This window comes from Syngnathus floridae, chromosome 19, assembly GCF_059516105.1.
Source record: "Syngnathus floridae isolate MCC-2025c chromosome 19, RoL_Sflo_1.0, whole genome shotgun sequence".
Lineage (NCBI taxonomy): Eukaryota > Metazoa > Chordata > Actinopteri > Syngnathiformes > Syngnathidae > Syngnathus > Syngnathus floridae.
Window position 1 is genome coordinate 4,415,644 of NC_142431.1, and position 14,862 is coordinate 4,430,505.

At 45.5% G+C, this 14,862-nt stretch overlaps 1 protein-coding gene across 2 annotated transcripts in view; it reads right to left on the reverse strand.

The window, feature by feature from the left end:
• Window positions 1-6,203: 6,203 nt before the first annotated feature.
• cdc42bpab (CDC42 binding protein kinase alpha (DMPK-like) b) overlaps window positions 6,204-14,862 on the reverse strand; it is a 40,794-nt gene continuing 32,135 nt past the window's right edge. Inside the window, exons 24-43 of one of the 2 annotated variants that reach the window (XM_088361517.1) lie at window positions 14,511-14,549; window positions 13,918-14,037; window positions 13,703-13,786; window positions 13,514-13,619; window positions 13,281-13,417; window positions 13,072-13,211; window positions 12,760-12,841; window positions 12,369-12,588; window positions 12,221-12,283; window positions 11,881-12,134; window positions 11,680-11,804; window positions 11,403-11,617; window positions 11,219-11,316; window positions 10,823-10,907; window positions 10,497-10,620; window positions 10,275-10,392; window positions 10,036-10,153; window positions 9,800-9,957; window positions 9,180-9,254; window positions 6,204-8,126 (exon numbers count right to left, since the gene is read on the reverse strand). In XM_088361517.1, coding sequence (XP_088217643.1) covers window positions 7,995-8,126; window positions 9,180-9,254; window positions 9,800-9,957; window positions 10,036-10,153; window positions 10,275-10,392; window positions 10,497-10,620; window positions 10,823-10,907; window positions 11,219-11,316; window positions 11,403-11,617; window positions 11,680-11,804; window positions 11,881-12,134; window positions 12,221-12,283; window positions 12,369-12,588; window positions 12,760-12,841; window positions 13,072-13,211; window positions 13,281-13,417; window positions 13,514-13,619; window positions 13,703-13,786; window positions 13,918-14,037; window positions 14,511-14,549 — 2,493 coding nt within the window. In that variant the 3' untranslated portion in view covers window positions 6,204-7,994. The remainder of the gene's footprint in view (window positions 8,127-9,179; window positions 9,255-9,799; window positions 9,958-10,035; window positions 10,154-10,274; window positions 10,393-10,496; window positions 10,621-10,822; window positions 10,908-11,218; window positions 11,317-11,402; window positions 11,618-11,679; window positions 11,805-11,880; window positions 12,135-12,220; window positions 12,284-12,368; window positions 12,589-12,759; window positions 12,842-13,071; window positions 13,212-13,280; window positions 13,418-13,513; window positions 13,620-13,702; window positions 13,787-13,917; window positions 14,038-14,510; window positions 14,550-14,862) is intronic. The other variant, XM_088361518.1, reaches the window with a different exon arrangement.

A 14,862-nucleotide genomic window follows, 5' to 3' on the forward strand; every position in this document is an offset into this window, starting at 1 on the left:
GCAAAAGCAAGCCTAAGCCTAACACAAACCCTAACCCTAACCCTAACCACAGCAAGAGCAAGCCTAACCCTAAGCCTCAGCACAGCAAAAGCAAGCCTAAGTCTAACACAAACCCTAACCCTAACCCTAACCACAGCAAGAGCAAGCCTAACCCTAAGCCTCAGCACAGCAAAAGCAAGCCTAAGCCTAACACAAACCCTAACCCTAACCCTAACCACAGCAAGAGCAAGCCTAACCCTAAGCCTCAGCACAGCAAAAGCAAGCCTAAGCCTAACACAAACCCTAACCCTAACCACAGCAGAGCAAGCCTAACCCTAAGCCTCAGCACAGCAAAAGCAAGCCTAAGCCTAACACAAACCCTAACCCTAAGCACAGCAAGAGCAAGCCTAACCCTAAGCCTCAGCACAGCAAAAGCAAGCCTAAGCCCAACACAAACCCTAACCCTAACCCTAACCACAGCAAGAGCAAGCCTAACCCTAAGCCTCAGCACAGCAAAAGCAAGCCTAAGCTTAACACAAACCCTAACCCTAACCCTAACCACAGCAAGAGCAAGCCTAACCCTAAGCCTCAGCACAGCAAAAGCAAGCCTAAGCCCAACACAAACCCTAACCCTAACCCTAACCACAGCAAGAGCAACCCTAACCCTAAGCCTCAGCACAGCAAAAGCAAGCCTAAGCCTAACACAAACCCTAACCCTAACCCTAACCACAGCAAGAGCAAGCCTAACCCTAAGCCTCAGCACAGCAAAAGCAAGCCTAAGCCTAACACAAACCCTAACCCTAACCCTAACCACAGCAAGAGCAAGCCTAACCCTAAGCCTCAGCACAGCAAAAGCAAGCCTAAGCCTAACACAAACCCTAACCCTAACCCTAACCACAGCAAGAGCAAGCCTAACCCTAAGCCTCAGCACAGCAAAAGCAAGCCTAAGCCTAACACAAACCCTAACCCTAACCACAGCAAGAGCAAGCCTAACCCTAAGCCTCAGCACAGCAAAAGCAAGCCTAAGCCTAACACAAACCCTAACCCTAACCCTAACCACAGCAAGAGCAAGCCTAACCCTAAGCCTCAGCACAGCAAAAGCAAGCCTAAGCCCAACACAAACCCTAACCCTAACCCTAACCACAGCAAGAGCAAGCCTAACCCTAAGCCTCAGCACAGCAAAAGCAAGCCTAAGCTTAACACAAACCCTAACCCTAACCCTAACCACAGCAAGAGCAAGCCTAACCCTAAGCCTCAGCACAGCAAAAGCAAGCCTAAGCCCAACACAAACCCTAACCCTAACCCTAACCACAGCAAGAGCAACCCTAACCCTAAGCCTCAGCACAGCAAAAGCAAGCCTAAGCCTAACACAAACCCTAACCCTAACCCTAACCACAGCAAGAGCAAGCCTAACCCTAAGCCTCAGCACAGCAAAAGCAAGCCTAAGCCTAACACAAACCCTAACCCTAACCCTAACCACAGCAAGAGCAAGCCTAACCCTAAGCCTCAGCACAGCAAAAGCAAGCCTAAGCCTAACACAAACCCTAACCCTAACCCTAACCACAGCAAGAGCAAGCCTAACCCTAAGCCTCAGCACAGCAAAAGCAAGCCTAAGCCTAACACAAACCCTAACCCTAACCACAGCAAGAGCAAGCCTAACCCTAAGCCTCAGCACAGCAAAAGCAAGCCTAAGCCTAACACAAACCCTAACCCTAACCCTAACCACAGCAAGAGCAAGCCTAACCCTAAGCCTCAGCACAGCAAAAGCAAGCCTAAGCCCAACACAAACCCTAACCCTAACCCTAACCACAGCAAGAGCAAGCCTAACCCTAAGCCTCAGCACACCAAAAGCAAGCCTAAGCCTAACACAAACCCTAACCCTAACCCTAACCACAGCAAGAGCAAGCCTAACCCTAAGCCTCAGCACAGCAAAAGCAAGCCTAAGCCCAACACAAACCCTAACCCTAACCCTAACCACAGCAAGAGCAACCCTAACCCTAAGCCTCAGCACAGCAAAAGCAAGCCTAAGCCTAACACAAACCCTAACCCTAACCCTAACCACAGCAAGAGCAAGCCTAACCCTAAGCCTCAGCACAGCAAAAGCAAGCCTAAGCCTAACACAAACCCTAACCCTAACCCTAACCACAGCAAGAGCAAGCCTAACCCTAAGCCTCAGCACAGCAAAAGCAAGCCTAAGCCTAACACAAACCCTAACCCTAACCACAGCAAGAGCAAGCCTAACCCTAAGCCTCAGCACAGCAAAAGCAAGCCTAAGCCTAACACAAACCCTAACCCTAACCCTAACCACAGCAAGAGCAAGCCTAACCCTAAGCCTCAGCACAGCAAAAGCAAGCCTAAGCCCAACACAAACCCTAACCCTAACCCTAACCACAGCAAGAGCAAGCCTAACCCTAAGCCTCAGCACACCAAAAGCAAGCCTAAGCCTAACACAAACCCTAACCCTAACCCTAACCACAGCAAGAGCAAGCCTAACCCTAAGCCTCAGCACAGCAAAAGCAAGCCTAAGCCCAACACAAACCCTAACCCTAACCCTAACCACAGCAAGAGCAACCCTAACCCTAAGCCTCAGCACAGCAAAAGCAAGCCTAAGCCTAACACAAACCCTAACCCTAACCCTAACCACAGCAAGAGCAAGCCTAACCCTAAGCCTCAGCACAGCAAAAGCAAGCCTAAGCCTAACACAAACCCTAACCCTAACCCTAACCACAGCAAGAGCAAGCCTAACCCTAAGCCTCAGCACAGCAAAAGCAAGCCTAAGCCTAACACAAACCCTAACCCTAACCCTAACCACAGCAAGAGCAAGCCTAACCCTAAGCCTCAGCACAGCAAAAGCAAGCCTAAGCCTAACACAAACCCTAACCCTAACCACAGCAAGAGCAAGCCTAACCCTAAGCCTCAGCACAGCAAAAGCAAGCCTAAGCCTAACACAAACCCTAACCCTAACCCTAACCACAGCAAGAGCAAGCCTAACCCTAAGCCTCAGCACAGCAAAAGCAAGCCTAAGCCCAACACAAACCCTAACCCTAACCCTAACCACAGCAAGAGCAAGCCTAACCCTAAGCCTCAGCACACCAAAAGCAAGCCTAAGCCTAACACAAACCCTAACCCTAACCCTAACCACAGCAAGAGCAAGCCTAACCCTAAGCCTCAGCACAGCAAAAGCAAGCCTAAGCCTAACACAAACCCTAACCCTAACCCTAACCACAGCAAGAGCAAGCCTAACCCTAAGCCTCAGCACAGCAAAAGCAAGCCTAAGCCTAACACAAACCCTAACCCTAACCACAGCAAGAGCAAGCCTAACCCTAAGCCTCAGCACAGCAAAAGCAAGCCTAAGCCTAACACAAACCCTAACCCTAAGCACAGCAAGAGCAAGCCTAACCCTAAGCCTAAGCACAGCAAAAGCGAGAGCAAGCCTAACACAAACCCTAGCCCTAACCCTAAGCACAGCAAGAGCAAGCCTAACCCTAAGCCTAAGCACAGCAAAAGCGAGAGCAAGCCGAACACAAACCCTAACCCTAAGCACAGCAAGAGCAAGCCTAACCCTAAGCCTAAGCACAGCAAAAGCGAGAGCAAGCCTAACACAAACCCTAACCCTAACCCTAAGCACAGCAAAAGCGAGAGCAAGCCTAACCCTAAGCCTAAGCACAGCAAAAGCGAGAGCAAGCCTAACACAAACCCTAAACCTAAGCACAGCAAGAGCAAGCCTAACCTTAAGCACAGCAAAAGCGAGAGCAAGCCTAATACAAACCCTAACCCTAACCCTAAGCACAGCAAGAGCAAGCCTAACCCTAAGCCTAAGCACAGCAAAAGCGAGAGCAAGCCTAACACAAACCCTAACCCTAAGCACAGCAAGAGCAAGCCTAACCCTAAGCACAGCAAAAGCGAGAGCAAGCCTAACACAAACCCTAACCCTAACCCTAGCTCTAGCTCTAACCATAGCTCTAACCCTAACTCTAACCCTAAACCTAGCTCTAACCCGAAGCCCAGCTCTAACCCTAGCTTTAAAACTAACCCTAAGTGTATGGTGGTCTAAGGTGTATGGTTATATGGGCCAGCACACAAGCAACCGTGTTTTCTATGATAAAATTTTATAGGTCCCGCTGAGATTCGAACCCAGGTCGCTGGGGTGAGAGCCCAGAGAGCTAACCACTACCCTATGGAATGCTCGCTCACTTCTCATGGAACATGTATGGTTTTATGGAGCAGCTCACAAGCGACTTTATCAGTGAAGACTCCACAGCAGATGTCATCACAACACGTTGTGTACACGAACACCTAGCAAAGTACAATTTAAAATGACACTTTCGAAGTACCCAAAGTTAAACTTACAAAAGAAAACCCATAACAAATAAAACTTACACAAGAAGAGCCCTAACGTGGCACTTGACAGCTGTCAGTGTCAAATGCAAAATGTAAACAAGGACCATGTGAAAATTTGGTCAATGCAATCTCCGGTTAGAATATGTTATTTTGTAGGTATTAACAAGTAGAATCGTTTTAAATTAGTCACAATTATTTAGGCAGATAATTATGGGATATTTTGGTACACTACACGAGGTAAAAAAAATAATAAAATAAATAAATAAGAAAGTGTAGCGAACGATTTGGTGAACGATTCTTTTGAACAAATATTTGAGTGAACCGATTCTAAAGATTCAGTTCACTTGAGAACTGGAATGCACATCATTAGTACAAAACAGTGCAAGCAATTGCTGACTGCCGGTCGAAATAGCCGACTGGTTAGTGACTCGAGCTCTTGCTCGTTAAGAACTTGGTTCGATCCCAGGTCCGAGGAAATGCTTTCGTTGTGCAATTAACCGTTTATTTATTCTCTTTTTTTTTTTAACCTCGTGTAGTGTACCTACACAAATTGTCAGATAAAGCAGTTAACCAAATGTCTGATTTTTATGTTTTAATTGGCGAATATAAAAACAAGGAATAAGACGCCAGACAAGTTTTAACATAAATGTTTATTAAAAATAATATTAAAAGCAAATTTCAAACCAGCAATCTAATGTGAAATTGCAGTAGATGTATTGGATAACAATATTTAGGCGTATATAGGTATACACGTTATTTAAAAACGACTATAAGTGTTATACCACGATACAAGTGTTTACCAGCTCAGTGGCCTAAGAGGAGAGTGTCCGCCCTGTGATTGGGAGGTTGTGGGTTCAAACCCCTGCCGAGTCATACCAGCGACTATAACAATGGTACCCATTTCTTCCCTGCTTGGCACTCAGTGTAAGGGGTTGAAATGGGGCCCCCCCGTGCTGCTCACGATCATTGGGACTTTTGGCACTCAGTGTAAGGCAGGGGTGTCCAAGTCCAGTCCTCGAGGGCCGCATTCCTACATGTTTTCCAAGTGTCCCTCGTTAAACACACCTGATTGAAATGATCAGTTCATCCTCACGTTCTGCAGGAGCCTGATCATTGAATCAGGTGTGTTTAACGAGGGAAACTTGGAAAACATGGAGGAATGCGGCCCTCGAGGACTGGACTTGGACACCCCTGCATGGCATTTTCTTCTTCGTTTTGTTTTAGGGCGAGGTGGCACCAGCTTCAATGCGTATTACCGACACCTACTGGTTGAAGTCATATGAACTGAAAAAAGAATGAATCACTTTAGGAAGTGATTCGTTCACTCGTTCACTGAAAAGAAATTCGTTCTTTTGGACGAATCGTTCACTCACGAGCCAACACTAGTTGTTGCCGAAACTGTCAGAAAAGTTTGTTAAGGTAAGACCTGTTCAATTTGTCTGAACAAAGGAATACAATGGCTAGCATCAATGGAGACATAATGAACATAACAACTAGCAGTTGAAGGTTGGCATTGTTTGGTGAACGTGACAAGTCCTGCAGGTGAATCTGAGACTGAGCGAGAAAATTAATTACATAAAACTGTACGGTTATTAAAACACAACTGTGTGCAGTCTTACTATACATAGTTATTAAAAAAAAAAGCCTTACAATACCAGATATTAAAAAAAAAAGCTTAACTATACATGTTTTTTATTTAAAAAAAATATCCTTACATGTTTTTTTATTTAAAAATGTATATGGTTTTTGTAAATTAAAAAAGCCATATTATACATGTTTTTTTTTTTTTACAAAAAATTCTTCCTGTCCTATACATTTTTTTTTACAAAAAAAAAAGTAGGAGACAGATCAGACAGATTCGGCACACACACACACACACACACTCCATTTGTAACAGCCCTCCGCTTTATTGAAATACATCGGAGTCAGGTTAATATGAGTTGTCCACTGAAGTGTGGCAGCCAGTTCCATATATTTTGTTTTGACCTTACACCTTAAATATTTTTGTGCAAAAAGAATCTACATCACCTGTAGTGGGTTATCCTCAGTAAAACACCCAAACTGTTTAAAAAATAAGAGGGGGGGAAAGCAAATCCAAAGGAAAACAAACCAAAAACAAATGATTACATCTATTACATGCAAAACTGTACAAATTATTACAAAGCAATCCTAGAAAACAACCAAAGTGTATTATGATATGAAAGAGCAAAATACAGAAGGTATCATAGATAAGACCTCACTGAAATGCAAAGGCAATTGATTTATTTAAGTTTTTCTCTCCACAGCAGCCCTATAACCATTTTTTAATCCACTCCTCCAATCACCATATTGCTTCCAACCTTTTCCTGAGTTAGTCTCTTTTCTTCGGGATTGTTTTCTTTAATTTGTACAACAATGGCCAATAAAAGGTCCTCCTCACTCTGGGGTAATACATTCCACATGCCAGGCGCTTGGGAGGTGCTTTCAATCTGAATCAAATCGGCTTTTGTTAGTAACGAAAAGGAAAACACACACGTGTGGAATAGTGTTTCAAAAAAAAAAAGCTGGATGATGAGAAATGATCACGTAAAGTATTGTTTCCCTGACAACCACACTTAAGAAGTGACAATAGCATATTAGAAGCACACTGTAGTGTTGTGAATATTCACATGGTAGTGTCACATTTGAGGACACTGCATCCACCAGTACAAGAAATAAAATAAAATAACAGTCAGCACTATGATAAGCAGATTGGGGTTGTGAGTGGGAGGCAAGTTTATAAACAATGATCTCCCTCAGTGTTGACATTCTTTTTCTCATAAATGAGTAGATGATCCAAACAAACATTGTTCAATACAAGCATGTTGCCTCTCTTTTTCCCACCTTTTTTTTTTTTTTTTTTGGTTTCACACATGCACACAAACATTTTGCTGCATTAACGTCTCGTCAGTGCGTACGCGGGTTCATCCAGATTTTCACTCAAATGCAAATCAATATGTTAGGGGGGCGGGGAACAAAGTGTCATAAAATAAAAGAAATTCAAATAAAAGTTTTAAAATTGACTTTGTGTGAATAAAACTCCAAATCATTCGAGAATAAAAGGAAAATAAAAGTGTAGTTCTCTATAGTATTTCCTTATCATATATTACTCTCTACTTTGAACCTATGTACATTATTGTGGTGGTTGGTCGAGGGGGGGCAAAGTGGACCCCTTTTGATGATTGGTCCAACGGACCGAAGATGAGTGATGACGTTTTATTTTGGAAGGGAAACGGATCGTAAAGTCACTCACTTAGTGGGAAGTTTAGTGTTAGCAAAGTCTGCAGCTTGGTTGGGAACGATGGAGGGGGGGGCCGGGCGGGGGGGGTGTTCTTCCGGCCGCCTTGAGAAACGAATGCTTCTAATCTAAGATTGATAAATAAATTAAAATATTGTCCCCTAAAACCCCAAAAGGCTCCTATGTACAAATACAAATCTTTTTTTTTTTCCTGTCTTTGCATCTGAATGAGGCAGAGAGGGGGGCGTGTCAGTTGATGCTGAAAAGGAGGGAGATGTTTGATTCATATACCACTTCTCCACCCAAACAGGAGGGGGAGGGGGGGAGGGGGTCGAGAGAGGTACAGTTGTGTGGGCATGGGGGGTCGTGTGCTGTCGCTGGGCTGCCGGGCTAGTGAGGGCGCGGTCGGTTGGTCAGCTCATGTGTCCCAGCCCGTGCGGTCAGTGCTCTCCAAGGACAACGACTTGGTCTTGTGAGGCGAGGCCGGACTCGGGGGGCTGCTGAAGGTTGAGCTGTTGGAGGCTGTCGAGTGACGAGGGGAGTCAGAATCCTGCAAAAGAGGGAAAAAAAAAAAGGGAAGCCTTTACGTTGAGCTTTAATTTGTTTGGATTCCCTCTGTTGCCATGGTAACCGTATACACATGGACGGTTATCCTAACACATGATGTCAAGAAATGGAGGATAAAAAAATCGACAGATCATTCATTCAGATGAGACAAACACTTTTGTTCTTATTCTAGATTTCATTGATAGTTTTTCTCCCCCATTTAGATTTTTTACCACAAACCAAGCATCAAGTCAAACAAGGAATCGTTAGTGAGTCAAGATATCAACCGAGCATTATTCCAAATGTTTCAGAAACGGGAATTCTGAATATTGCCTGCATGTAGCGCTTCACCTAATATTTTGTTGCGCAACCTTTTGAGGCGATCACCACACTCCAAACAGTTTGTGTAACTTTCAATGAGACTTCTGCACCTCTTAGCAAATCTTTTGGCCCACTTTTCATGCACAAGCTGTTCCAGCTGCTTGAAGGGACTGAGTGTTTCCGCTTCTTCCACAGATGCTCAAGACAGCAAGATCTCGACCAGGGAGCGTAGAAAGCCACTTTTAGTCAGAATTTTAGACTTTGGTCTGTTTTGGATCATTATCCTGTTGCATAACATTTATGCTCTGGGCAGTACATTTCTGTCTAGAAAACCTTGGAAGTCTTGAGATTTCTTTGTCCCTGCACACATTGGGGAAAGTCCGGAGAGCAGATCCGAAACAAAGTGCACAAGTCAAACATGGTTATGGCGGACAAGAAGTGCACTGTAGCTCGTGTTTAGTTGAAGTGGAAACAAACATGCTGCGTGATTGGCTGAGTGGGCAGTGATCAAAAGGGGAGGTGGAAGGTCAAGCTGAAATGCTCTGGTGAACGATGTGACGAGGCATCATTCCCTCGGAATGTCCAAATGGGGGACATTTGTGGACTTGACACACATCCGATCACTGTGAGGATGCATGTACAATAACACACACGCACACACACACACACACACACGTCTTGTTGGGTGCTCTCGCTTGAGTGTCGGGGTGCAGGTCGTCGCCGTTGTTGACATTACCTTCATCTTACTAAGCAAGGTCCTTAAAGCTCTTTTCAGATCGGGGGTCTTCTCCGACGGCGAAACTGCCTGCCACTGCAGAGGAGAGTTCAAACTCAGCGCCGCACCCACAGACAGCAGGCTGGGGTGGGAGAGGGCCGGCTAGCGGGAGGGGTGAAGGTGTGAGAGAGGCGAGAAATGGGGGCAGTGTGGGAGCGGGGCGGCTTCCGCCGTTTGGCTGCCATGAGGGTGACGGTGGAGAAGGGCAAGGGGGGGAGGAGGAATGGGTGGGGCTTGTTTAGATGGGTGGGTTACCCATGACCAAACAACCACAGTGCTTACTGCTCAATGAGGGGTGACATGACAGACTTTCCTTTCACAGAACAGGAAATGACAATGTAGGCTACAACCCAGCCCAGGGGGGGGCAGTCAGGATCAGAAAGCTCCGCTGCTGCAGATCTATGACATCACAGGGTGCCGACCAATCAGGAGGTTGGAACATGAGGTAAAGCGCCTGCCGGGATGTTTGTGGCGGATGGGGGGGGGGGATGCGCAAGAACTATGATCACATGCAAAGACACTATCTACTTTATGACAAGTTCTCCCTCGAGTTTGTTCACATGGCCGCGGTATGCACTGACCTCTCTGTCAAACTGGGAGAGGGGAGCTTCCACGCAGTCAATGCCGCCACCTGAGGACAAGGAGCTCTCGGAGGGCGAGGTCATGGCTTGGCGCTTGGAGCTGTAGCTTCCGCCCGATAGCTCCCGACGCAGGGCGCTGCCATTCTGGGAGGACGAGCCTGCGGGCACATGAAGGGAGAAAGAATTCAAAGGGAGATCCCGGGACCGCTTTGAAGCAGGAATGACTCGTCACTCACGTATGCCAAGTCCACTGCTGGCGCTCATGGAGCGGCCCGGCTCGGCTCTGTTCTTGGTGATGGAAGGGATGCTGACGGAACCGCTGAAGCCTGCACGGCTCTCTTGGATGCGGACGTTCTATTTTAAGCAAACACATTGAAATAAATAATGAGGCACAAACAGCAGCATGGAAAAAACAGTATGCGTGTAAATTATGTGTTATGCATTATGTTCTGCGTGATTACACGAGTTGAAATACCATTGGCAAATCTTTGAGAATCTGGATTCCATCCCCAGGTCCCATGTGGGCAACATGGTTAAAGTTTGTAGGGTTGGAGATCAGCTTGTTCCTCATTTCTGGATCCCGCAGCATCTCTCTGCATTCACAAAACCATTTTTTTGTCAGACTGAATAAAATCAACTAAATTAAAAGTGAGTGTGAACATAAATGTTGGATTTCTGCCTGGTGAAGTTTAAGTACCTCCTCTGCTGAAGTCGTTCTTCTTCTGGCACCCTGAAGGAGAAGCGTCTCTTATTGGTCATGCTGCGTACCATCTGCTTCCTGCTGTTGTCTGACGTCTCCGGGACGACCAGCTCGTCGCCCTCTGAAAAAATCACAACATTGTCCCGGCTGTGTTTAGATCGGTGACTACAAAGCACATCACGTACACATGGTTGCTAACAACATGATCAGTGTTGCCACAGACACATCTGCTGCTTTCTGATCTCCGTTCCAACATCGAATCAACAGTAAGAATCGAAAATGTAAGATGAACCCAACATAGAATTTAGGATTGGACTACTCACCTGCTGTTTTGTTTCTAAAGTAGATGAGCCGCACTGTTTCCAGCCCCAACAGGTTTAGGGAGCCATCGACATTCAACGGTCGCACCTGTAGTCAGACAAGGATCGTCATCATTTTTCATTTGATCAAGAGCAAGCATGTTTTCATTTTCTCCACAAGAGGGAGACAAAGGACAGACTTTTACTGCCTGCTTACAATTTGTTTTTGTTTGACAAGTAGCAACCAATCTAACCATTTATACTGCAAATGCATTGTCAAATATCTGATACACATTAGAAAAAGTCTAATTAGCATTCATGCAATTTCCTCTTATGAGACATATAAAATGTGTTATAGGTGCAGAAAAATCCGTGTCACTTGAACCCATAAATTCAGCACAAGTAGTTTCAGACACGGACCTTCTTTAGCGGGATGGTCTGAATCCACTCCATGGTGTTGACATCAAACACATCAACTGCATTCTCACTGTACACTGACAGATAAGGGGCATTGTAGCCTAAAGGGGGTAAAAAAAAAAAAAAAATGTTTACACATTTCTGTCGAGGTTAAATCAACATCCAGTTCAATTTAGAGTATGCTTACAGGCGCCGTTTGGCACAGCAGGCCACATGAGCTCCTGCTGGCGTGACCTGCGACCTTGAGAGTCCACGTACACGCCGATGGCACTGAAGCAGAGTAGCAACTCCTTGCTAGAGATCTCCACGGCACAAAGGGCATCCAGGTTCTGCTGAGGGATAAAAGCCAGGGTGTGGTCCTCGGGATGGAGCAGGCTAACTGGAGACACGTCGCCATGGACACTATGGGAGGAAGGCTTTGAGTCACACTCAACAGATTCTCACAGGGTCAGCTGATCGAGTACCTGTAGCGGGTGAAGCCGGACTGGTAGCCCACATACAGCCGCTCATTAAGCAAACCCATCCATTGGACGAGCCCTGGAGCCTGCAGTTCCCGCAGCCGACGGTGGCGGACTTTGCTCTTGTTCACCTAAAGTGCAAGGAGGGCATGTTGGATTAAAAAAAAAAAAAAAAAAAATGGAACAGCAAGTGTGGTTGGTACAAACCTCGTAGCACATGATTTGCCTCTTCATGGCCACACAGAGACACGTGAGCGAGCCGTTACGGACGGGCCCGGAGACGATGGTTTGACAGCCTTTAGTCTCGCCGAGCTTGTAGGAGTCAATCTCGCGGCCATCCAGGGCCTGCGTGGGGACTAGTCGGACGTGGCGGTTCCGTCCGGAGATGACGGCCAGCAGCTGCTCCTGGGGGATCAGGTCAATGTGGTGCACCTTCTTATTGTCGCCCACTCGAATGATTTCTGAGGAGGGGATGCGGAGTTGGATAAGTTATAGAGAATTACATTAACCAACAATCCGTTTTGTCAAGTAAATTGACAGGTCTTACCATCTTTGGTGACGTGGATGACAAAGAGGCCTTCTTCGTTGCCGAGGGCGACGCGCTCGTGATCTGAAAGCAAAATGGCATATTGTTGTGAATGCTATCGCTAATCATATCTAATGACATGACTATATTTTGCACGTTGAATTCTCACCTATGATAGCAGCCGACTGTGTCGTCTTGATGAGCGGCAGCGTGCTGTCGTAAGCCTCCTTGGGGACGTAGACGAAGCGCTCCTTGAGCTTGTTCTTCTTGAGGATACGGTGGAGCTCATTGAGAAGGCCCACCCATTTGTTTCTCTCCTGGTCACTGTCGGCTAGAATCAAGATGGATGGCTTGTGGCTGCTGGAGGGGGAGAGCTGAGACGCCGTTACCTGTGGGACATATCAGAAAATTGATGAATAAAAATAAATTAAAAAATCCAAACAGTGAAGACAAATTAAGCAAAATTCTTATCATAATGCTGACAGGATGTATTAGGAAGAAAATGTCTTCATTAAATCAATTAAATTTGACACAGATAAATACAGATGAGAGGAACCCACTCTGAAGATGCACGGGATGTCTTTACGGCTAGCGTGAATAACGTCGGAGGCCAAAACAGAGCTGACGGAGAACTCCTCGTCCCTGAATGAAACAAAAGGAAAGACGAGGTCAAACATGCAGCGGTACAACCATTTAAATCATATCTGTAATCCAAATATCAATTTCAACTCCTTCACTTCTGATTCATCTTTCAGGCTTTTAAACAAGACGTATTTTAGAGAGCAAATTATTTGCGTATTACAGGAGACATTAAGGGCTTGAACAAGTATTATGTCAGCTTGCAAGACATGACCAGCTGTATATTTTCTTACCTCATATCTATGACCTGGCTCACAACTACACTCGGCTGTGTTGTCTTTCCTTCTCCAATCTCATAGAGAAAAAGTTTGAAGTCGCACACCACAGCCATGGCCCGCTGCCAGCCCTTCTTCACTCCGGTTGGTTTAGGCACCTACAACCCAAATGTTATCATAAGGTGGACATAAACTAACTTTTAGTAATTACTTCCGAGCTCACTTACCCTTACGTGCCCTTCGTATGCAGTCCCAATGCCCCTCTGAGGGTCGATCCCGAGAGGTCCTTTGGTCTGATCCTGCGGAACGGGACATACTGCTGGAGCCTTGTCTGCACATGTTACGTGGCAGGAGAAGTTGCACACTGGATGAGGAGAGAGCAGTAAAGAGGTTAGATGTTTGTGGAAGCAATTTCACGGTTGTACTCACGGACATTTCATGCAATTTGCAAAGCTTTTACCTTCACAGGTGCAACCTTGGCGTATGAGTCCCACCATGAGAGAAGTGCACTGGTTGCATTTAGTGGGCGTGTTGAATGATTTCACCACAAACTGATGTGCTTTTGGCTATAATGAAAGGATAGAGACAGTTAAGATGCAAAGCAGTTTTCAACTTCAACGTAACCAACAGTAGGAAAAAAATGGATAACCTTAGGGGAAGAGCGACCGATACTGCCATATCCTCCTGAGCGCAAACTGGGGTTCTGGACTGCACGAGGAGAATGATCTATCAACTGCAAGATGAAGGAAAAGGAAGAAGAGCAATGTGAAGAGTGAATTCTGATTTTGTTTCCCCATATGCATCTAGCAATCCTACAAGGGGAACAGTAAAATTCTGTTTTCTTCATATGAATATATATCTCACCTCTATGGGATCCATATCGCTGGCCATTGAGGGTGAACGTGAGCGGGACTTGCGGTGAGACTTCTGGTCATCTTCCCGGGATGGAGTGTTGGAGCTTGTAAAATTATCCATTGAGTCCACCTGATGAGAAAGATGGGGAAAAAAAATGATGAAGCAGAATGTCAGAAATACAAGCATACTGGAAGTTCACCAAAATGTGCCCTCTATAATTTTTAGGGAAAAGATTACAGATCATTGAAAGGAAAAAAAAAAATCACTCCTGTCCCTGATGAGAAAGATTCCATTATGATACACACTTTTATTGTCTATCTTCTGATTATAAAAAAAAGAAAAATCGAAAGCCCATGCTGATTGGCACCATATTGTACACCAGCTACCTTGCATGGCGATTCCCAAAGCAAACAAAGACCCATATAAGAAAATAGGACAAATCTAACATGCCTATTAACACCACACCAGCTACAAAAAAAAAAAAGAAGAAAGAAGCATCATATCCCACCCTTGCCATGCAACCTTAATAGTCCACAGGACACCCACACAAATGAAATGAACGATACAAGCGGCTAAACAAGAGTGGTTGGTAAGTGGCTTACACGTCTGCCTTTGCTAGCCGTGCCAACGGATGGTGAGCGCTTCGGCGGCAGAAGAGGTGGCAGAGACAGAAGTGAGTGACTATTAAAAACACATCTAAACATTTTCCATGATGTCTAATGGGGTTGGACTTTGGGAAAGACAATGACGGAAGAGCAGGGAAAGTCTAATCAAGGTCTGCTTTTAGCTTAAAAATATGAATGACTGGAAAATGGGGGGTTTGTATCAACTCTTTGGTGGTAAAGTTCAAACCAATCGCCACAACGGGAAAGCCATCGTGGACAGAGTTCACTAACATACACTGACTAACTAGAACCGGGATTGCAACATGTCAATCACTACAAGGATTTCTAC